General features: G+C 41.4%; 1 protein-coding gene across 4 annotated transcripts in view; it reads right to left on the bottom strand.

Moving 5' to 3' along the window:
* Positions 1-23771, bottom strand: part of BANK1 (B cell scaffold protein with ankyrin repeats 1) — a 372972-nt gene that overhangs the window by 183646 nt on the left and 165555 nt on the right. For all 4 annotated transcript variants that reach the window (XR_009459945.1, XM_019488054.2, XM_059722345.1 and 1 more), the window contains one exon: positions 19108-19304. Coding sequence is in view for 3 of the 4 variants with exons in the window: in XM_019488054.2 (XP_019343599.1) it covers positions 19108-19304 (197 nt within the window). In the remaining variant the exon portion in view is untranslated. The remainder of the gene's footprint in view (positions 1-19107; positions 19305-23771) is intronic.

Raw genomic sequence — 23771 nt, 5'->3', positions numbered from 1 at the left:
CTCAACATTTAAAATCTAATGAAAGGAGGAGAATTTACTGTTTAAAAAACACCACCAAGGACTTCAAACATTAAGGGAAACTTTTTCTAAATAAAAAATATGCCAAGTAAAAGATTAGGATGTTTGCTGTGAAAAGCCCTGTGTTAAAAGGGTGGGTATGGATTTAAGAGATGGCACATACAAAGCAAATGAAGAGAAAGACAGCAGGTGGCAATGGATGGCAGAACTTATTTAGCAATTCCTTTCACTATGCTGTCCCTTCTTTTGAGTATTCCCCTCTTTTATCACTTCCACTATATTTTCTAATTTTCTCTTCTCAATCTCTTCTCTAACTATACTTTCACTTACTGATCTAGAAATTTGTCTACCACACGACCTTCAGTCTGGCCTCACTCACTTCTTTCTCACGTACGGATTCTTCTTTCTTAGTTTCAATTTTTTCTTCTCCAACCTGAAGGCTTCTCATTCTCTAGGAAAGGTTTGTGGAAAATATCCACTCTAAGAGGCAGAGTTATTCCCAGGGATGTAGCTGGGCAGCTCCACCCCCTGGGCAGCTATGCATTGCTAGGGCAGCCCAGGCTACCACAGTGCCAATTATAGCAATATGATTAGCGGCTGCTGCAATCACAGCTATTTTTGCACCCCCTCCCAAATGGCAGGACCTAGGCTGCTGTCCTTGTTGCTCCCCCTCCTCCTCCAGTTATGCTGTTGGTCATTCCAGCCACCAGAGAAAGGACTGCGTGTAGAAGGGGAGTGGGATGGAAATGATTCCCTCTACCCCTAAGGCATGGGAAGTATTTGGACTCACTGGTAGCGTCTACACATTCATTACTGCATAGTAGTTACACAGTAACTGCTACAGTCTGCACAGTAGTTACTGCACATTTAGTTTAGTACTTGCTTAATGAAGTGCTAATGAAATGCATAGCATTACTACTCAGTAGCACCGGTGCACTTTTTTGTGATGCTTATTGTGCAGTAGCCTAATAACACTGCACAGTAGCATATTAGTAAGGGTTTTGACCAGCATGCTACTGCACGGTGTTATTAGGCTGCTGCACAGTAAGCGCCTTGTGTAGATGTGCCCACTATCTAGGAGTAGATGGTGAGTACCTGAGCAGGACACCTGGGAAGGGTGGGGTTGCCCAGACTAAAGGTAGGAAGGGAGAGGGAGACAGGACCCAGTCTAATACTGACAGCTTTAATGAAAGGATTTTTGTACTACCTTTGTTTGTACTAACTGGTAAGGGGGCTTCTCTGTATTTGCCAAACTCTCTTACATTTACAGCCACTTCTGGTTAATGATTTAAAGAAATACATCTCTTAGCTTCAGTGAGGAGAGAGAAACAGAAACAAAAACCAAACAAACTTATCCGTTTAGATCTTTTTTCCCCTAGGTACTTAAAAATACAAAAACAAACAAACAAAAAAACCCATATATGTTCTCCTCCAGGAAACAATCAGATAAAGATGCTGAAACACAAGTGTGTTTCCAATGCCTACACATTTATCAGGGAAAGTAGGAAGTGGCTAATATCTGCAACCATAGCAATTGGCAACAATATTCTGGATCCCAACATGTTTTCTCATGACTGAACACAGGTAGAGGAATTATCATGACAACCTAGTTGAAGAGATATAGGATATGATAACAGACAATTTGACACCAGTTCAATTAAGGTCTGAACCTAGTCTCACTTAAATGAAAAGGAATTTAAACAATAGGTTCACATTCAGTAATCTATTGTTTCAGGAATTAGATCAGCTCACTGGCATGTACTTATGCATACATACCAATACTGGTATGTAAACTCCATCTTGCATGATTCATTAAGCAGAGAGACACAGGGCATGTCTACATGTGAAAATGCTGTGGGGTGGGTTTACTCTAGAGTAGACTAAGGTTAGCCAGGAACTCTACAGTAAACTGGAAAGTAAACCCACCCTGTGCTGGCGTCTACAGCTGTGGGGATTCGGGAGCAGATTTACTGCTCGTAGCAGCAATCTTCTCCTGCCCCCTCCAGCCCTGCACTGGCTCCCTACAGTAGCCAGGGTGAGCTCTAGGCTCCCTCTGGGAACATGGGGCCAGGATACTGTTGTCTCCTGTTTGGGACTGGGAGATTATTCCTGCCCTCAGGAGCTATCAGCTGGTAGGGCAGGCTCCGGTGGCAAAGCCCAGGCAGGGACAATGTCCCCCTGCCCTGGCAGAGGGCTTGGAAAAAGCAGCAAGGGAGGAGCAGGTCCCAGCCTCCTGCCCCAGTTTGTCAGTTGTGCTGCTAGTAGTGAGTCCCTGGATGGGTAGGGATTCCCTGCTCTGCAGTGGCTTGCTGCTAGCTGCTTTGCTGGCAGTTCAAGGCAGGGGGCTGGGACCTGCCCCACCCCCGCAGCTCTTTCCGAGCCTTGTGCCTCCATCACTTGATTGGGACATGGGGCTAGGAAAAATCTGTGAGGCTAGGATCATCCCTTGATTGAGAGAGTTCCTGACTGCTCCTGGGCTGGGCAGGGAAGACTGCACATGCAGACTGGAGCTGGCTAGGGACTGCCCAAAATGGGATAGTCCCCAACCACCTCCATGTTGGGGATAGAGACTTCTCTGTGCAGCCTGGGGCTGGCCAGGGACTGTCCCAGTCAGAGGCAGGTTCCAGTCAGCTCCAGGCTGGGTTGGGAACTCTCCCCATGCAGGGAGCTCTCAGCCCCTGCTCCATGATTGTAATTATGGAGCAGGGGATGGGAGATTGCTCCCAGCCCCAGCTCCATAAATGCGGCGCTGGGGCTGGGAACAATCTTCCAGCCCCTGCTCTGTGATTGCAGAGTGGAGGATGGGAGCTCCCTGCTGCCAGGGCAGGGGGACACCCAGGCTCCAGTGGTGGAGGCAGCTCCCAGGGGCAGGGAGCAATGCCTGGCTGACTGGGAGAAAATTTGTTCCCAGTTGACCAGCTACACATGCCATACTACATTAATTACTCGGCAGTTAATTTGCTACTTGCATTTTCAGGTAGCAAATTTACTGCCAAAATCAAAAGCAAAATGCTGCACAGTAAGGGTAAGCATGTGTAGATGGTGATGCTTACTACACAGTAATTAGCTCTATTGTGCAGTAAAACATCTTGTGTAGACATGGCCACAGACAATTATATTTGCAGACAGGAGAAATCCAGAATATTTTCTATAGTCCTTTATTCTGAATGGAACTTGGATGGATTGAAAAAGCTCAATTAACCTGTTTTTTTATTCATCAGAATTAGGCAGCCAACTCTCAAATGTTGAAAAAGCATTTGAAAAATTAAAATGACTTTGCCACCCCAGTCTAGATGTTGCAAGACAAAATGATTGTTTCAATTATTGGATTTAAATGGCACTTATGTCACCCTGAGGAACCCACTTTAAAGGCTAAAGCCAACAATCAGTAAAGCTACTTGTGTTAAGCGACCAACAGTCTTTCAATTGTGGTTTTCTTAGAATTTGCTAAATATATTAGAAGAGGTGTATAGGTCATTTCCTGAATATGACCTATAAAGGTAGTTGTATTAATACAGGAACAAACAAATTCTGGCATTCTAGAACTTCTGGTGTATTGGACAGAACAACAGCAGCGTGCTTAGTGCTGGAGAAAGGAATTATGTCCTTAAAGAAGGCATAATGGACTACATTGACTTTCAGTCAGAATTCAGTAATACTTAAAGTCATTTTAGAAAATAGAACTTGGACTCCTGAGTTAATTGAGCCATTGACAATTCTAGCTCTTTTCTAGTTGTTGGTCTTTATTTGTACATTGAAAAGGAATAACTTTATTCGGTGACTGTCTTAATTCCTGGCAGACAGAGTCAGTGTGTAGGCCACACACTTTGCCTAAGTATAGACAGTCAGAAAGCCCAAGGCGGAATTGATTCAATCTTTGCAGGTTAGTCTAAGCTGCATAGATTGAACCAATAAGCAAGTGAAGAATCATTCACTTTTGATCCTGGAAATTCAGCCACATGCCTGCAGTGGCTCAGGTCAACACTGGGGGTTGCTAGAGCATGACTTGCTGTTTGGCTGGAGCAGACAGCTTGGGCCAAGGCTAGCCTGTCCACTCAGTGAGGCCAGGTTTGAGGGAGAAGTGCAAAGCATCCTGGGATGCTGGGGGACTGTGCATTAACTTAAATCTGGAGGGGAACTGGGACAGAAGTTCAATAAACCAATTTAACCTAAATCAGTTAAGTCTGATACTGTATCCATCCAGGTTCATCCTAAACTGGTTTTGGCCAGTTTGAAAGCAGTTTATATGCATTTAACTTCTGTTATGTTAGAGATTTGAATTGGTTTCTGCTCAATTATACTGGTCCAAAGTCCTAATGACAGGGAGGTGATGGTGAAAACAATCTTCATATTTCTCATTATGTCTGAAGACAAATAGCCTAACCTATCAGCGTGTTACTGAAGCTAAAATCCTAAAAGAGCCAGAGTGAAGATGGCAAGCATCACTGCAGGCAGCACATTGGGTGCTTTTAGGGTAAAATTGTGGCACTGTAGAATTAAAGGGAGCCTCTCATTCTTCTTCACTTCCATGAGAACTGAATTTCACCTGTTGCTTTTGCTGAGAGGGGCACTTTGTTAGTAAAGTTGTCTCAAACAGGATTATTAATTGTTTCCTTCTGAACTCTGCTGCCCAATTCCACTGATTCATCTGAAGAACAATTTAAGGGATCTCCTCTGAAATTTTGGTTTTTCTCTTTTTGTGTGTGTGTGCTAGGTTCTGTAGAGAAATAAAATCAAAGGACAGGGTGACACTGCAATACATGAGAGAGACCCTTATGTGATAGCTTGATTTTATGCTGTTCAATAGAAAATTTCTTCATTGAAATTATGGGGAAAACTGCAGGGATGGTATGTGAACCTTTACTCTTGTGGTTTTGTTTAACATTACTTAAAAATGAAACAGAATTTAGAGGTATTTGGTAAACTATTGGAATACTGGGGACTACACTACAGTACAATCCTTTCAGGTTGTTAAAAAAATCCTGTATAAGGACAATTCCTTTGTCCACTTAAGAAACACATATTTTAAAATCCTAGCAAAATAAATCTGTATTTGTTAAACTACCTTCAAGATACTTTAATTGTATAGTTAATACACTGAAGGACAAATCATCCAGTTTCCATCTGTTTTCACAAAATGATACTGGATTAGAAAATGCATGCTACGTCCATTGTATTTGATGGAGTCATTTTATTTTTGTTGAAGGTTTGTAACCTATTTAGCTTTATTCTGGTTAACTCACAAAACTATATTACATGCTATTTAATCTTTCCCAATATCTTCTTCTTATGCAAACCAGGAGATGAATGCAGAACACACAAAGAAAAGGTTCTTGATTTAACTTTTGTATTTGTGTGCCTAGTCCTATGAAATGTGTTCAATACCAAATGGTCTACCTTAATTATGGTCATATAAGTAAGGACCATGACATGAACTCTATACGAAGTGGTCAGCGTGGCAGAACAGCTAGAATGAGTGCTGTTGAGGTCAGGTAGGTCAAACAGAGTTGTATGGGAGGCTCTGGGTTTTCATGTCTGTTTCCCCTTAATATTGTTTCTATGCTTTCCCCAGTGAATTCTGCACATCTGTGTTCACCACCCAGCATTAAGCCAGAGGGAAAATTTTAAAAAAATGACACTGGTTTCTGGCTGAAAACTGTAATTCAGCAGATATTTTAATGAACTCATTTTTCTAAGCACTACTCATTAAGACACAAGTGATAAATTTCTGTTTGAATGTTTTGGGATTTTTTCTGAAGGGAAAGCCAAAACATAGATACTGATTTTAAAACACCAACGTATATGCCAAGAACAAAACTACTCATATTGTGATAATGAACAACACTAAAACTCTCCCCCTCTAATGGAGAGTTCCTGGAAGCTGGTTAAACTAAATTATATTTGGCTCAAGGCTACTCATAAATATTTCTCTTCTATATTCCTATCCATTACTAAAATACAGTAAAAGCAAAGTGTTTTTGTTCTTAATGCACTGATATAAAGTCATAAATAAGCCATTTTTCTTCAGCAGGTTGAATGTAATATTTCTAAAATTTCACATTAAACTTGCTTGAAGTGCTAGTCTGGTATTTATTTAACTGAGAGGGGTTAACGCCCTGAAGCATTTAGATGCACTGAAAGTGGACAGCAGAACAACAAAACTTGACCAACCCACTGATTTTTATGCTGTGAGATGCTTGTAAAGCTGTTGCTTTTCCATACTCTGCTGGTAAAAGCATATACTCTCGGGAGCTGCACAATGGCATTCCCAGAATCATCATGTGCTGATAAATAATAAAATTGTCAATTGACTACTGCAGATGCACACTTACACAAGATATATATGATGAAGGAATTGCAACAGAGAAAAATTACATAATGTTGCTGACTACAAATAGGGTCCTCCGTATTTTGGGGTTCATCACTTACCACAGAAATATGCACCAAAATCTCAATTTGTATAAAAAAATAGCATGCAAGCACACATACACATACACACATCAACTTCTATACCTCTATCACCCTACAGATTTCAGAAAGAAGCTTTAAAATATGAACTGATAGTCATATTTTCTTGAGTTCACAAACAGCCTTACCACCGGAGAGATGCCAATGACCCAGCTCATGTTAATAAATTGTTACCTCTCAAACCTAGAGAGGGCAATTTGTTACATATTGCAAACTATGAGGATTGAATAAAAAGCACTGAACTTCATATCATAATATAAAATGGGATACTATGCCAATCATTTAATTTTTCCTTCTTATTAAAAGTCTCCTTTTTAACTTACCATGTTTACTTGCATACCACACTCACCGGTTCCCCCAAAATCAACCCCCCCAAAATTGGAGTGGGTGCATTATGTGGGGATGCTGATTTTCTTCTTCTTCTTTTATATGGTGTCAGATATCAACTTTGAAATCTCTGAGCCAGTGTCTGGTAGTATCACTCAATGTACAGATTCCATCTACCCGGTCAGGGTGTTCGTAAAGATTGCAGCTTTCGATTAAGCACTGTGCTGTTTGCTGGACACTGCATTCACACAGGGGGCTGTCCACGATGTTCATCTTGTAAAGGTGCAGTTTTGAAGCAACCATATCCAGATCTAGGTCTGTTCAGCCTGACCCACATTTATTTGTCAAGGTCGTTGCCAGTGGGGCACTCATTTGGTGTTGGTATAAAGTGCCGTAGGAATAGGTCTGACCTTTCCCAGCAGTCAACCCACCCTGTTGCTGCCCATCAGTTTGATTCAGTATCCCCCATCTTTTCCAGGAGCTTGTGGGCTTCATGTATAAATGATTTACAACTTTTCAGCCTTTTAAACCTTCATCTGTTCAGGTCTTCAGCTAACAGTTTAGGGAGCAGGTGATTTTTGTCACTTCTTGCCTGTACTGCCAGTAATGATGTTAGGGTCTGTCTTCTTATATCACTTGGTCTAATGCCTAAGAGTACAAGGAGCACATCTGTGGGTGTGTAGTTGTGTAGCTTTTTATGAGTCTCAGTGCACTGTTAAGTACAGTGTTGAGCTTTTTAGTGTGACAACTTCTGCCATGGGCGACTGGTGCCTCCCGAGTCTGGGGGCCCACCAGCAGGGCATGACTGGTGGGGGAGTCGCCAGGAGCCAGCCGGTGACCGGGACATTTCTTAGGGCAATTTTGCTGTCTGCTAGTTGTTCTGTTCTCTCTTCTCCTGTTATAGAGCCCTGGAGACTCTTCAGCATTTTACAGAAGTGTAGATTTACCCATGGAGACTAGTCTTCAGCAGCAGCTAGGGTTTCAGCTTTTAGTTAAGCATGAAAGGGAGAGCGAGTCAGTTGAAGATTAGGTGCTCTCTCTGTTCTGTGCAGCCATAAGTCTTGAAAAATCATTTTTTCTTCATTCTGCCTTCCCATAAACAAGGTGGATATCTTATTTGGTGGTGTATTGTATGCAAGAAAATACAGAGAGCTTGCTGAAGATCCAAGATCCTGCCTGCTGTGTAGTACATGAAGTCTCAGGTGACTGTACCTTGCAAAAATCTAGGTGTCAGGAAACACTTAACACTAAAGAGTGGGGAAGTTATCAACTTTTCTCTTTGCTTTATTTTTCATCAAACGTTTCATACTCAACCCCTAGCCTATGGGCCAGATCCACTGCTGAATTTCTGGATCCATGAGGAGCCCTGTGACCTGGATAGTGTGGCCCTGCACACTAGATCAGGAACAAAAGGTGGCTGAGGGCCCAATTCTGGTGTGCGAGGCTGGGCTGGGACAGTATGGGGCCCCAGGGCCTGATTCTGGTGGTCGGGGCAGTGCTGGGCCCCAGGGCCCAATCCTGGCACAAGGGATCAGGAGAGGACAGCACAGGACACAATTTAACCCAAAAACCTAGCCCTGTGCCACTCATTTGGCCTGTAGGGCCAGAAGACTGAACACCCTTGGCTTAGTTCTCCTGAACAGGTTAACTCTGCTCAGTATAAGAATATATCTGAAATATTTTTTCAGTTGTGCTAAGAAGAAAGATGTCTGGGGCCGCCATACCATCCATGAAAAAGACAAGGTTACGGTCCCTTTAACAGTGCCTTGCCTAAAGCAGTAGAACAGATTCTTTCAAAATATGATAAATGATGTAGAAGAAATGAAGGAAAAATGTTTTGAAGGAGTGTCTCTAGCAATAGGCTTTATGGCTATATATCTTTAAACAGCGAAAAAATTAGCCAAGAAAGCAAAATTCTGTGCCCAGCATATTCAAAATGTTCAAGAATCATACATATAAAAATTAACAGTAGATTTGTTATAGTTTCAAGTTTTTATCTAATTTCAGAAATGTATACAAAACCAGTAAAGTGTACTTCTAAGCCTTTCTCTTTCCTTTCTTAGTTTGGAAAAGGCAAACTAAGAAAGGAAAGTGCTATCTTATTTCTGAAGGTGCTATCTTATATTGGACCAACTGCATAGTAATGATGAAGTTAAACAAGCTTTCAATTGAAACACATTCTTCCTCAGTTGTGATCAAACATTTTTACTGATGCAAGCATTGTGGCGCTGGGCACTTTTCAAAGTGTCCAGTGCTACATCACTTGCAGTTGTATAAGTGGCGAAATGCGTGTCAGTATGCAGAAAATGGTGGTGGTCTGCTTTTGAACTAGCACACATAAAAGGTGTTTTAGTTCAAAAGTGCACCACCACCATTTTCTCCATGCTGACATGCATTTTGCTGCTTATTTGACTGCAAGTGACAGAGCTGTGCGCATCAGCTTGCGTGTGGAACAGACTCAATTAAACAAGATCTCCAGCATGTCTGGGCACAAAAATGTATGTGTATAAATGCCCAAGGATCCAGGCACAGCAAAACTCATCAAGCTTTATCCCAACTACATAGTTGGTCCAATAAAAGCTATCACCCTAAGAAACCCTTGCCTCTCACATAATTTCTGGACTATCACAGTTACATCACTTACACTTTTCTATTTTGACATTTTCAGGTCTACTTAAGGATATTTTTTTTTTTACTTGTTCATCAACCGTTAGGCAACAGAGGTGCTTTTACACATGCCCTGGGGGTAAGGGTGGAGTGGCGCTTTAATCAGAGCAGCTCTGAAAGTCTCTCTAATTAAAGCATTGCTATGTCTTGTGAATCAGTGTCTTTGCACTTCAAAATGGTGGTGGTGGCACTTGAACTAAAGCTCGTTGGAGAAATAGTAGCAGCACAAATCTGTGCCACTACTTTGTGCTGTAGTGCACACCCCTACTCATGCAGTTTGCAGTGGGACATGTTGTCCCACTGCTCCATGTGCTGCTGGGGTGGGGCTGGGGCACAGGGTGTCTCAGTGCAGGGCTAGCTGGCAGGCAATCTCCACACACAGGCACCCTGTGCCCCAGCCAGCTGTGGAGCGGCACTTGGAAAGTGGGGGAGTAGGTAGCCTGAGCTTACTCCCCTGTCTTTGCATGCTGCAGAGCCCCCATCTAGAGGCATCCTATGTCCCAGCCAGTCAGTCCCTGGCTCGGGCACATGGTGCCTCGAGATGGGGGAGCAGGCAGCCCTCCATTGCAGAGCTCCTGCATTGAAACATGTTGAGGCACACTGCATGGGGCACAACATTTCTAAAGCGGGAGGGCTTCACGTGCTTCAGCGTGAGGGCTCTGAAGCGCAGCCCCTGTGCTGAGGCATGCAGAGGCAGGGGAGCAGACAGCCCAGGGCAATCTCGAGGCATGCTGCATCCCAGGCAGCTGGGGAGTGGCTGGCAGCAGCACAGCATGCCTCGAGATGGGAGCTCCACATGCCTAAGCACAGGGGCTCTGCAGCCCAGGGCTGCCTGCTCTCCCATCTTGAGGTACGCTGTGCCCCAGCCAGCCAGGGAGCGGCTGACTAGGGCAAAGGGTGCCTTGAGAAGCGGGTTCTTCAGCATGTGGGAACAGGGGCTGCCTGCTTCCTGCCTCTTCTCCACGTGCTGCTCCCTGGCTGGTTGGGGCACAGGGTGCCTCAGCGCAGGGGCTCAGCAACGTGCAGAGACGGGAGAACCAACAGTCCTGGGCTGCCTGCTGCCCTGTCTCTGTTTGTCCTAGCACATGGCACTTTGGCGTGCTTTGTGCTGACTTTTTTTTTTTTTTTTGGGGGGGGGGGAGGGAGGGAGGTTGAGGGGGTTGGCTACAGGAAAATACTGGTAGCACATTTTGCCCCAGCTCTGCAAATTAGCATTATGGGGCATGGCTTAATGTGCAACACATGCGGTTTGTGGCACCACAAAGAGGTTTGTGATGTCACAAACCACACATGCCTGCACAGCTAGATCCAGCCACAAATGCCACCACAGGTGCTATCTTACAGTGACATTATTTATTGCACTGCAGTGCACATGTAGAGGCTGACAGGGTTGGCTGGGGAACGACGGTGCTTCAGTGTGGGGGCTACCTCCTGGCTAGCCCTGCACTGAAGCACCCTCGTGCCCCAGCCAGCCCCTCCACAGCACACTGAGCCAGGTCGGAGTAGCCCCAGGCTGGCAGGCTGATCCCCCCAGGCCCTTTGCAAGCCAGTGCTGCTCCAACCTGGCTCAATGTGCTGCAGTCCCAGGCACACATGTAAATGTGGCAATAAATTGCATCACACTAATTGCATGTAGCCCCCTTTCACTTAAATGCTGAAAGACTCCAAATATGTTTGGCACAAGTCAGGGTAGGATTTATGTTCATAGCTATGACACAGCCATTCATCACAAATTCTGGCTGAGCTCCCCTTTTTGGACATTTTCTAAGCTGCTGAGTTTGCAACCTAATGCTGCATCCATATACTTCTAAACTCTCCTGTTGCTACTCAAGCTGCAGGCATTCTTTTTTTTTACTTGTGTGAAAGCTGGATAGGAAGTAGTTTTTCCAGACCATGAAAAATTTTAGATTTTAAAATATGTTCCAAATTTTGTATTGGGACAAAGAGCTCTTTCAAAAAAATGTAATGAAAAGCCACCAGAATAGCTCAATGGCTTGGACATTCACTTGGGGACATGGGAGAATGTGATTGCCAGTTCACAACTGCTATTGATCATAGAAGAGACTTGAAATTGATTCTCCTTTATACAGGGTAATTGCCTTGACCAGAAGTGTTTCAGTTTATTCTCTGGGCAGTCTTTCTCAGCATCTCATACAGAAACTTATCCACTTTGTATAAATAATTAAAAGTATTTATTGGAGAAGGGACTTGGTCTAGAGGGTCAGTTTCAACCTCTCTATATTAATAATTAGTCAGTAGGCCAAGTGGAACAGCTCCCACAGGAAAGATTGAGACAGAGAAATTTTAGGGGGAGTTTTGCCAGCCTAAGATCATTCTGCAGGGAAGGTTTATAGAGTTCGTAGACTGCTAGTACTGTAGTTAATATTTATTTGTTGTCATATGCTACTAATTGTGGACGAGGACTTTTTGATCCTGAGCACTGCTATTCTAGACATCAACTCAAAAATTATGAAAGTACAAAATATCTGCCATATGATTTTCTATGCTTACACATTATTTCTTGTTTATTTGGATGTTCCTTGTTTCAGTTCTGTCTTAATTTTAAAAAATAAAATTAAGTCACATGACAGAAGAATGCACATGCTAGTCTGTTTGGTCACAGCTAAAAGGAAAAAGTTCATGCAATTTTTGTAAGAGATAGTCAATCTTTGGCCCAGACCCCTTTGTACCATTTCAGCAATGCATAACAAATGGAAAACCAGCTTAAATAGCCAGGGGGGATTCCACCAACACTAAACAAAAGAGATGATAGTTTAGCTGCCCCAGGATTACAGTGTAAGGTTAAAAAGTGATTAAAAAAAAGAAAAAAAAATGCGTCTTTATGCTCAGATGCATCCAGTGCTCCCCTGACACTCCTAAGATCCTAGCCCATTGGCTTTTAGAGGAATCCATTCTGCTTTTTGCAGTTATTTGGTGCTATCACTATGGATTTAAGCTCTCTGGCCACATCCACATGAGCATACATGTGTGTTTCATGGCACTTCAAAAACATTTAAGGAGCTGCAAAATGCATCCCGTGCATATAATTTGGTTCTTTGCACTGCATATTTGCAGCACAGAGCCAGATGTAGATAAGGGGAAATCCTGATATAAAAAAATAACTGTGGAAAAAAAACAGGATGGCACACATGGCAGCAGTGTGTGCTGCCTGAAACCAGAGCCTGGCCAGCCAGAGCCACACTTCAGGTGCCGGCCAGGCTCCATGAGCCCAGAGTGCCACCACTGGAGCCCCAGGAGGCCTGCAGGAGTCCAGGTAAGGCTTCCAGGGATAGCCCATTGCTCCACCTGGAGCAATTTTCTCTGTACTAACCATGTGTGCAGGGGTGTGCGCTGGGGCAAAAAGCAGTGGCATGAATTTGTGCACGCCCCTGGTCATGGGGACACAGCGTTTGTGGGTGCAGCTACACAAGATATTTACTGTATAGCTATCTAATTAGCTTTTCAGGAAAGTCTTTGCATCTACAAATGTGGCCCTATATAGGTGGCAGTAAACTGATGAACACTGCTGTAGGTTAGTACTGGTAAATACAAGTACTATTCTGTGGTGGCATTTTTTAGTGTGCAGCAACGCAAATGTGGATGCTAACAGGGCTGGCTGGGGCACAAGGGTGTTCAGTGTGGGGGCTACCTGCTAGCTAGCCCCACAGTGAAGTACCCTCATGCCCCAGCCAGCGCCTCCCCAGCACACTGAGTGGGGTCGGAGCAGTCTTGTGTTGGCAGGCTGAACCCCCAAGCCCTCTGCCAGCTGGTGCTGCTCCAACCTGGCTCAACATGCTGCAGTCCTGGACATATGTGAAGACACGGTGCTTGGGAGCAATAAACTCTTGTGCAATATGAGCCACAGTTTATTGCTCCATGCTAAAATAGCACATGTAGATGCACCCTGTATCACTCAGTCTGATACTCATCTCTCCAACCTGTGTGACATGCAGCTATTTCCTCCTCCTTGTATCCTTTCCCTCTGTATTTATTATAATGCACTGGTTTTCTTTTAATCTGGAGCAAATTTATTTTCACCAATTATATCCTACATTTTATATTCTGTTTATTCTTAACAGCAGCAATGTAGCTGTCATAGTATACACTTGGATTCATGCTAGAAGATAGATTTGGACTCTAGTACAATGAAGATTGCCTCTCCTGGCAGATAACAGGCATAATTTCTATGGAAGAGCATGCTATCAGTGTGCATGCATGCTGGGGTTGGTGCTGCATAACAGTTCTAGTTAAGACCTGTATTTTTGGATTGCCCTATCAGCTGAAAAACTACGACAATTGTTAAGACAACCAAAAAGAAGGAGTTAATCCCAGTGAAGTATCTTGGACAGGCAATTTGATAACTGAATAGTGATCTACAGCAACCTCCTGAATGCCGTACTATGGATTACTGAGGGAAACACAATCTAGTAGGATGTAAACACACTGATATATAAGACGGATATCCAGCACCCATACCTAAAACTTGTAAATTGTATCCATAGCCTATTTCTCCCCCACTAATATTTTTCACTACTGAGCCAGGCTGAATCTGAACTAATGTATAACATATGATAATTACTTTAGTCCTCTGAGTTGCCCAGTCCTACTCTGAGTATATAATGCAGCACTTTGTCAAGGTTCCAGGAGTGTACATGGCTTTATCCCATTAGACACTTTAGTTAAATAAAAAGGATCGTATAATGTAAATGGTTTCTATTGCTTACTAATCAGGTTCCTTGCTGGTTTTTGAGTCATTTACAGCAAATATGAAATCAAGTGAAATGTGCAGTTACCAATTACATATGGCTTACTCCTATAGCTATAACTTATTACTAGCACAATAAAATACAGCAGTGTCCTCCCCCACTCATGATTGCCTTCTTAGAGAAAGAGCCGGGATATTGTGAAGAAACTGAAGCCAGCATTCATTTATGTTCTGTCAAGTTTCACTAATTTAACTGTGATTTTTTTTTTGCTCCATACTGATTTGTATGATCTCCATACTAGATATAAGCAGAAATATTATAAATGCATGACCCATCACTAGTAAAAAGTATTTAAAAGCCCAAAAACTCAAATTCACATATATTATGAATTCTTAAATTCTACCTTTTCCCCAATCTGTTGGTTCCCAAAAGAATACTACTGAAACAGTGCTAATCACAGCTGCAGTACTTAAAATGATAGGCCAGATCCACACCTGATGTAAATAGGTGCAGCTTCTTTAATTTAAAAAAACAGAGTAAATTATACCAGCTAAGAATTGGTTCCTATAAATTAATGAAGGCAGTTGTTAACCTAATTTCCCTAACAAGTTCCAGAGAAGGATTTTTCTAAGAACCATACTAATTAAACAGAACTAGCAGATAACACATTTGACAACTAATATTAGTAATTTTCCCCAAACATTTAAAAGTATAGGAAAGTAAGGATGGAAGACAGTGACAGAGAAAAGCCCATCTCTATCCTCTTCATAACTGTCCTTTATGTACTTGAAAACTGTTATCAAATCCCCACTTAGGGTGAGATTACAGATTAGAGTTAGCAGGCGCTAATTCTAAGGAATATTAGTCTGTGTTAAGGTTAAAAAGTGCTAGTGATCAGTTACATGTTCAGGGTTAATACCCTCTAAATGTGCACTGCTCCTATCTACTGCTAGGGGGCTGGTGAGCAGGGTATGGCTAGGGGCTGCAAGTCTGCCCCATTCCTGCCCTACTCACTGGCTCTCTAGCCACGGTACAGTCTGGACTGGGGGGGAAGTAAGGGGTTCCCCATGCCACTTGGTTTGCCCCCTCTTACCAAATCACTCCACTGCCCCCTATCTCCCCCAGATCTCTGGTGGGGCTTGGATCTAAGCATGCACGGTCAGCACAGTCTGCATGGACTCTAGCAGCAGGCAGGGAAGGGGAACACACCTACTGATGCCTCCAGTGCTCTTGGATGGATCAGGGTGCCAGGACAGTGATCCATTGGTGGAGAGGCTGATGGGGCAGCAGAGGGGCAATTTGGGAGGCAGAGTTCAGTCCTGCTATATGGAGGGAGGGAGGGGATGGTGCCAGGTCCCCGAAGCCCAATTCTCAGGGTCTGATCCTAGCATGCAAGGTACCACTGAGCCCACAGACTGGCCCTGGGTCACTCACCTGGCCTACAGAGCCAAAAGGTTGAGGACCGCTGCTCTAGAGGATAGCATTAGACTCCAGAATGACCTGAATAGACTGAAGAAATTCTCCAAATTAAATCAAACGAAATTCAGTGAGAACAAGTGCAAAGTCCTGCACTTGGAAGAAAGCAATTACATGCAGTGTGTGAAATGACTAGGTAGGTTACAATACTGCAGAGAAGGGCCTGGGGTTACGGTGGATCACAAGATGAATGTGAGCCAACAGTGTGTGCTTTTATGGGGGGAAAAAGTCAACAACCTACTGGGCTGTATTAACAGGGGCATAACTTGCAAGTTAAGAGATATTATTTCTCTACTGTATTCGGCCGTAATGACTATCGCAAGCTAAAAATACTAAAGAATCACTAAGTATAGCCAAACATGAAGGTAACCCCTGGGAGATACCCCTGACTGACAACTTTGTGGCTGCCTCTATCTGTGGTCTACTTCAACACAAACTACAGAATGACCATAGAAATAGAGAACTTTTAACTTTCCAAATAATTCTTACATATGCAAAACTTGTGAATTTAGTAATTAAATTTAACATTAGTTCACTTACTCTTGTAGCATCATACAAACATTAACTGTTAAAATTATATGATTAAGCGCTCAAAACTGTGGCAAATTCTAGGTTGTAAATATAACCTTAATCTTGCCCCCAGTGGGCACATATTTCAATTACATGGTCACATATTATTTCTCAAATACCACCAAACAAATATTTTCTCTATAACCTTTGATACACCTTGAACTTTTTAAAATTCCATTTTCCTGTTGCTAATTTCATTGTCATAATGCCCAATATATCTTTATTGACAGACTTGTTATACAAGACAATTTCAATGGTACATATTTTAATTCTTTAGTCAGAACACATGTACTATAAATCTCCTTTTCAACTAAGAGTAGTGAGATGGATTCAAATGACAACCAAGGAAAAATGACTTCTGAGGAAAGCCTGAAAGAACTAGAATGATTTAGTCTGAGGAAGAGAAGTCTGCATGCAGATTTGATAACCATCTTTCAAATACCTGAACAGTGGTTATATGGAGGATGGAAATAATTTATTTGCTGTGACTGCAAGGGAACAAGGGGACAAGGAACACTGATTTAAATTGCAGCAAGGGAAATTCAGGTTGGATATTAGGAAGTACTTCCTCACTGTGAGAATGGTTAAGCATTGAAACTGGTTACTCAAAGAGGCTATGGAAACTCCATCCTTGGAAGTTTTAAAAGCAGCTTAGATGAAGTGTCTGGGTTGGTTTAGACTGAGATGATCCTGTCCTGAGCACAGGATTGGCTCATATGACCTCCTGGAGGTCCCTGCCAGCCCTACTTTTCTATGATGCTAAGATATTAATTAAACCAGTCAGAACTTCTAATGCTTTTAGGATCTGCTCCATTGCCCACTGAAATAAAGGAAAGATTCTCTGTGGAATCAAAAGGTATGAGGTACCATTAAACTAGAAGCTTCCTTTAAAGACTTAATTTCAGAAAAATATATGTTTGGCAACCATGAATCCTTCCAGATCATGGTGTGTACATGAGAGGTCACCCAGACCTTCGAAGCATATGGCTAGGCAGAAATTTGGAGGAGTGGAGGCTTCCCAGACCTTCCATCCCCACTTTAGACCACTGAGAGGGAATCCAAAGGCCAGACTTAGTCCAGACATTTGGCACCTCCAAAGCTGTAGTTGTACAAGCAACCAGGAATACAAACCCAGGTCTCCTGCGTGACAGACAAGGATTCTACCATTGAAACACAGGGGACTCCTAGAAAAATATAAACATCTGGAAAAAAGATATTTTACTCAAAACTTATTTTAAAATGCTTACACTAGTAATGGCTTCATATAAATACCAAAGAACTGAAACCAAAATAAAATAATGTACTGTCATGGAAGCATCTCATTCTTTCTTTGCATCTGAACCAATGCAAATCATCATTCTTGGCATTAACACCAGCAACTTTGCTCTCCTTATGTGTGTTCAGAAAGCTGCTACTTATATGATCATTCTGGGTTAAAACTCTGTATGCATTACACCCCTCTGAGTCTCTCTCTCTCTCTCTTCAGCCCATTTCTCTCACTCTCCTTCACCTCCACATCAAATGCAAGCCTTTCTTTTAAGCCTCTTCATAGCTTAGCCAGACCTACCTACTTGATATAGTAATTTATAATGATCTCAAACCCTGTCCTCACCCTGTCATTATTTAGTCAGTCACCTTCTCCCTTAATCACCTTCATGCTTCTCCCATGCTGCTCCTTATGCATGCAAAAAAACTCCCCAGTCTAATCCATGGAGTGATTACTTCATCTTTCTTCAAATCCAACCTTTAGATTCACCTCTGCTGTGATGCTTACAAAACATAGTCTGTTGATGGCTAGACAGTTGATGAGCTGTAACTGACCCTTTTCCTCTTCTTATGTCTCCATACAACCATTTCCCAATTTTGGTAATGTATAAGCTAAAATCTACCCCCGCCAGAACAAAACAATGACATGGTACTAGCAAAACTGCAAATTCTTCAATGTTCCTTGACTTGTTACAGCTTCATGTTCTAACTCCCTGCCCCACATACCCAACTGCTTTATTCTTTATCAGCTTTGGCTTTTAGGTTGTAATAGTATTACCTATATTTGTACAGTGCTTATTATTGTGGGCCCTCAAAGCAGATTAAGACATTCAGACACTACCATTACATATTGACAATAACTACACTGATATCAATTATCTTATTAAATATAGTTAGTGATGTCTTGAGACAGAAAGCAAGAAAGGTATCTGTGGACCATATTCTACATTACTAACATTGAATAGGATCTTATTGGCAAGAAGCCCCTTTGTATATACCAAGCAGAATAAAAGAATTGTCAGATTAATAAGGGGTAATAGAATCATACCACCATTTATTTTTTGCCTTTGTAAAAGCCACACTTATCAGGTCTACAGTTAGAGTAATGGCTGAGAGCTGAGACATCGTACTTTCAGTGGCCAAAGATGCTGGTAGAAGAGATTAGATGCAGTTTATCCACTTTAGAGAAGTTTACCTCCTTTTTAGAGAAGCAGCATAGGTTGCTCTTCGTTCTAAATCCTATTGTTCTGCTGTGCTATGGGGAGCACAGACTCAGCCATGCCACCTGGAACACTTCTTCTGCTAGAAGGTCTCTACCACTACTGCCTCTTCTATGTTCATGCTTAGAAAAATACTGGAATTCTGGTTGATTATTATGTAAGAAAAGAAGGAGTTGGGGAGCCATTTTTATCCTCCTCCACCTCTCATGTACCCTTCTCAGGCAGACAGAATTCAGCACATAATTTTTAAAAAGAAGGGCAATAATTTATTAGACTTTGACAGACATCAGGACGTCTTTCAAAGAAGATTCTGACCTCAAATACTAGTGTGACTTCTGAAGCAGGTAGTTATACATATACACGCTTTGTGAAAAAGTAGATAAACTTACTGACAATTCTTGGATGAGTTTTTGAAGTTCACTGTGACCATGCTTTCCAGCAATACATGCTGGGTTTTCTCCATATTTGTTGGTTGTTCTGCAAACCTCAGTTGCCTTGGGGCACTGAAGCAGAAAACTAGTAAGGTTCTTTAATCCAAATTTAGCTGCACAGTGGAGAAGAGTAGGAAGCTCTTCCAAGTTTAAATCTGTATATGAAAATAAGTAAAAAATATATTAATAAAATGATAGTGGCTTATATATAACACATATCATCCTCTATTACAAAAACTTCCAGGGTTCAGTGATAACATTGCTATTAGCATCCAACTGTCCTTGTAGAATTGGTACTCAAACAGCAAATTCTTATAACTAGAAGTTTTATAATTCAAGTAGTTATCATGCATTTCAGTAACGGTGCCTTTTCTTGCTTTGCCATGACTGAGAAGTCCCATTTTCTCTGTCAGATGAAATTGCAAAAGCAGTTTAATTATTTCTACAGAAAAAAAGAATGAGAGCTGGACACAGCCCCAGGGAAGAAAATGCTACAGTATAGGTATGTATTACTAAAATACTTGAGATATTTTTGCCCTCCGTTGCTGAATTGAACATGACATTTATAGATGATTGCACTCCTGTATTCACTCCTGTATTCACACTAATATCACCTCTTTGCACACTCACATAGCAAGATGGCATCTGCAAATATTTGCCCATCAACTTAATGAAAAATCCAGCATATTTTGTTTTTTATTTTTAAAATATATGTATTTGGGGATGAGATACTGACATATTGGGACTGTAGTTTTTCTTGTCTCCTTATTTCTCTTTTGGCAAGGTAAGTGAGAAAGTTAAGCTGCAGTTATGTACTGTGAGTATTCAGAATTATCATGGTAGCAGAATGGCAAAATCCCAGCAAAAGATGGATTGGGAAGCTCTTGCAATAAGGGAAAAAGTACAAACTCCAAAAGAGAATCTTATGCTAGCTACTTAAATAATTGGTTCATTTAAAACAAGGAAACAAGAATAAGGAAACTCAGAAGTATTTGCCCTATAGCATACTGAGTGCAGAAATATCTGATAGCACACTTTGTATTGTTGACTATATCAACAAAGAAAATATGTTTAAGTCCTAGCCAAAAACTTCAAAGACAATGTCTAAATCTGACTTCCAAAATCCATATTTAGATAACTAATTATAAAGTGGATTGACTTTCATGCATGTTAAACAACTATAAATCAAACTGAACACAATGGGAAATGTAGGGCCAACCACCTTCAAAAAATCAAGTCACTTATATTTAAAAAATAAGCAGATTCAGGCACCTAATTACAGACATCCTGCTTGAAAGATTTGCACTTCTGTTGACAGGATGCTTATTATTATTAGCTATAAGTAATTAGCAGAAAAAATCCCTACAGAGACAAACATAAACTTTAGGAGATTAACAGCTTAAGCGTACACAAAGAATGAGAGGGCTGGACAAAAACATTGAAGATAGATCTAATTCTGTGCATTACACAGGGTTCTCTTACAAGAAAAGGAAAAGGTTTAAACAATAGTGGATATTTCAAAAACATCTACAAATTCTTCCAAACATTGTCTATTTTAACTTCTTTCTCCACAGGTTTCCCTCAACAAACTAAATAGAGTGAGGTAATCAGCCACATCAGTCTGAAGTCAGGTAGAAGGCAACATCTGACAAAGTAGGCTATCATCTATGGAAGTTTATGTCTCCTGAACCTGCTAGTCTCTAAAAAGAAATCAATAGTGAGAAAAGTTTACGGTAATTTTGGAGAGGAGCTACTAATAAAAAATTACCTCCAGCCTGTGTCATGCTAGCATACTCTAAGAAGTTAAATATTTTAGGCAAAGAGACCTTTGATAACATGTTGTGACATGCTCCAAGAAGAATTCTATTCCTTTCATTTAAGCCTGAAATAACTGGCCACAAATATAAGACAGGCACTGACTGTATCTTATAAATTCCATTCAAACACATTACATAACATGGATATCACAGCTGGTTAGTTTCCTCACTAGCTCATAAAAATCCAATGTTTCTCTCAAGTCCTTTGAGACCAACCACTCAAAACACAACTTTCATTTACTTAAACACCTGAATTGTTGCAAAGCAACAAAATAAGCTATTCCCTTGATCAAAAACTGTTAGCATAAACCTTTACCTTTGTGTCTGTTTGCTCCAAACCCTGCCACAGGAGCATACTTCTTGCTACAATTTCCTCCCTAATGAGTTCTCTCAACTTTTATAGGAATTGTTTTAACTTCTTTCCAGCAGGTCTGAATATCAAGCAGTATAGTCAAGTGAAAAAATTCAGCTCTCACCGGCAATCATGCATTTGTGATCATGAACCAGAATTTGGTGCTTCCACTTTGCTCTACGTACCTGTCTGTGTCCCTACACTGCTCAGTAATTTTAAGAAACTTCACTAACTTATACACTCATTGGATGTAATTATTGAATAGATAAGTCTAACAACTTCTCATTATGAACTCAACTCTGAACACAAAATGATGGAACCAAGATATTACATGAAGGTACCTACTGAATGAAGCCATTATGATATTCGAGATAACAAACTCAACCAATCATTACCCTTTCTCCCCAGAATTGCTTTCTGCAGTTATGTTGGTTGAAATGAGACAGTGACATGAGGGATACTGAACTCATATAACAAATATTCACCAACTGATTACTTAGCTTCCTATTGTCACAGGGCTGACTCCAATTTTGGTGGTATTAAACTCTTCTGCTACGTACAAAGGAACTTAAAGACTAGTTGAACAGCATGCTCCAGACATTTTCCCTGTACTAGTTATGCTAAATAGCCAAGACTTTAAAAAGTTAAAATATTGTAAAAAAAATTAAAGTTGCTATGCATCAGTGATACTATTTGATATCCTCAGATCACTAATGGTCTCTCTGGGTAGCTTCCCTAATTTTTAAAAATGAAAAAATATTAACATTGGCAAAACAAAATTAAGTGACCTTCCAGACAAAATACATCACATTAAGCTGGACAGTATTTACACACACACACACACACACAAACACACGGGTTGTTTGAAAAACTATTGAGACTGATGCTGTAGGAAACAAAATAATTTATTTACGGGGTCTTGGCATAATCTCCTCCCAAGTATGCTCCTTCTGCAGCCACACACTTCTCCCAAAGTTCCTGCCATTGTTGGAAGCACCTCTGATATGCAATTTGTGGAATTGCTAAGAGCTGCTCAGTCGTATTTGTTTTATGGTTTCTATATCAAAAAACCTTCTTCCTTTCAAGATTTTCTTTAGTTGAGGGAAGAGAAAGAAGTCACATGGGGCCATATCAGATGAATATGGAGGCTGCAGAACTTGTGGGCTACAGTGTTTGGCTAAAATTTGGCCAAAAATTGCTTCACAAGCTATGCTGAGTGGGCAGGCACATTGTTGTGGTGAAGCATCCAAGAGTCGGAAACCTACTTTTCTGGTCATTTTTCTGTTTGTTTCATTCCCAAATCACTGGTTAGAAGTGAATGACATGAACCAATATTCGTTCCATCTAGGAAGAGCACACACCAACTGCAGAGACTTCCTCAGCCTGTCAAAGGGCTTTTAAATCCGAAAGCTTGCTAAAATTTTTTTCCAACTATTTAAGTTGTTCTAATAAAAGATATCAGATTCACCCAAAGAACTTTGTCTGCCTATGAACCAACAGAAATTCCAACTTCTGCTATCTCTCAGGCAGTCAGTCGCCTATCATTTCGAACCAAACTGCGAACTGTTGCCACATTTCCATCATTTTGTGATGTTGAAGGGCGTCCAGAACACACTTCACTTTCGACTGATGATCGTCCTTCTTTAAACCGACGATACCATTCAAAAACTCTTGCACAGCTCATAGTGTCATCACCAAATGCTATTTTAAGTAATTCAAATCTTTCACTTGCTGTTTTTCTGATTTTCAAGCAAAATTTTATGCGCACATATTGTTCTGGACACTCTGACATAACGAAAGGGGACGTGAGACACAAACGATCTTACTTCAACTGCTGGCCACAGAAAACTGGGGAAACACATGAGCTGCAAACCTGTCCAGAGGAATCCTAACATGCCCGGACATGTTCAGCAAAGTCATGCCCCCCACCCAATACTTTGTACCACAAGTACAAGTTCAGTCTCATACTTTTTGAACAGACCTTGTATGTATATATATATCAGTAGTTTAAGAGTGAGGGGGGTGGGAGATGGGAAGGAATAATCATAAACAACCCAGGAAACACACAGTTGAAGTTAAGCTTAAAAAATCCAAGCAAGGCCCCTGACAGACAGTACACTTAAGACTTGATTAACTGGTTAATCACATTGTGAACGGGTTATGGATCCTGACTCTGTCTCCCTCTGAACTTGCCTGCCATGACTTAGGTGGGAAAGATAATAAGAGGGATTCAGTGGTGTTTCCCCACGCAGAGTTAGTAGTATCACCCAGGTGTTAATTTCTCACAACAAAGCTTTATTATCCCTGCAGGGCTTTGGAGAACTACCAGAACCTTGCTAATTACTCCATTAGCGAGGGAAGTCTGGATTGCAAATAAGGTACCTCGGCTCCGGATACATCATAGATATATTGTATTCTCTACAGTCCTTGCCGCTAATTGCCTCGTTATAGTG

Source organism: Alligator mississippiensis, chromosome 2 (genome assembly GCF_030867095.1).
Source record: "Alligator mississippiensis isolate rAllMis1 chromosome 2, rAllMis1, whole genome shotgun sequence".
Lineage (NCBI taxonomy): Eukaryota > Metazoa > Chordata > Crocodylia > Alligatoridae > Alligator > Alligator mississippiensis.
Note: the sequence above shows the minus strand (reverse complement) of the source record. Positions and strands in the feature narration are given on the sequence as shown.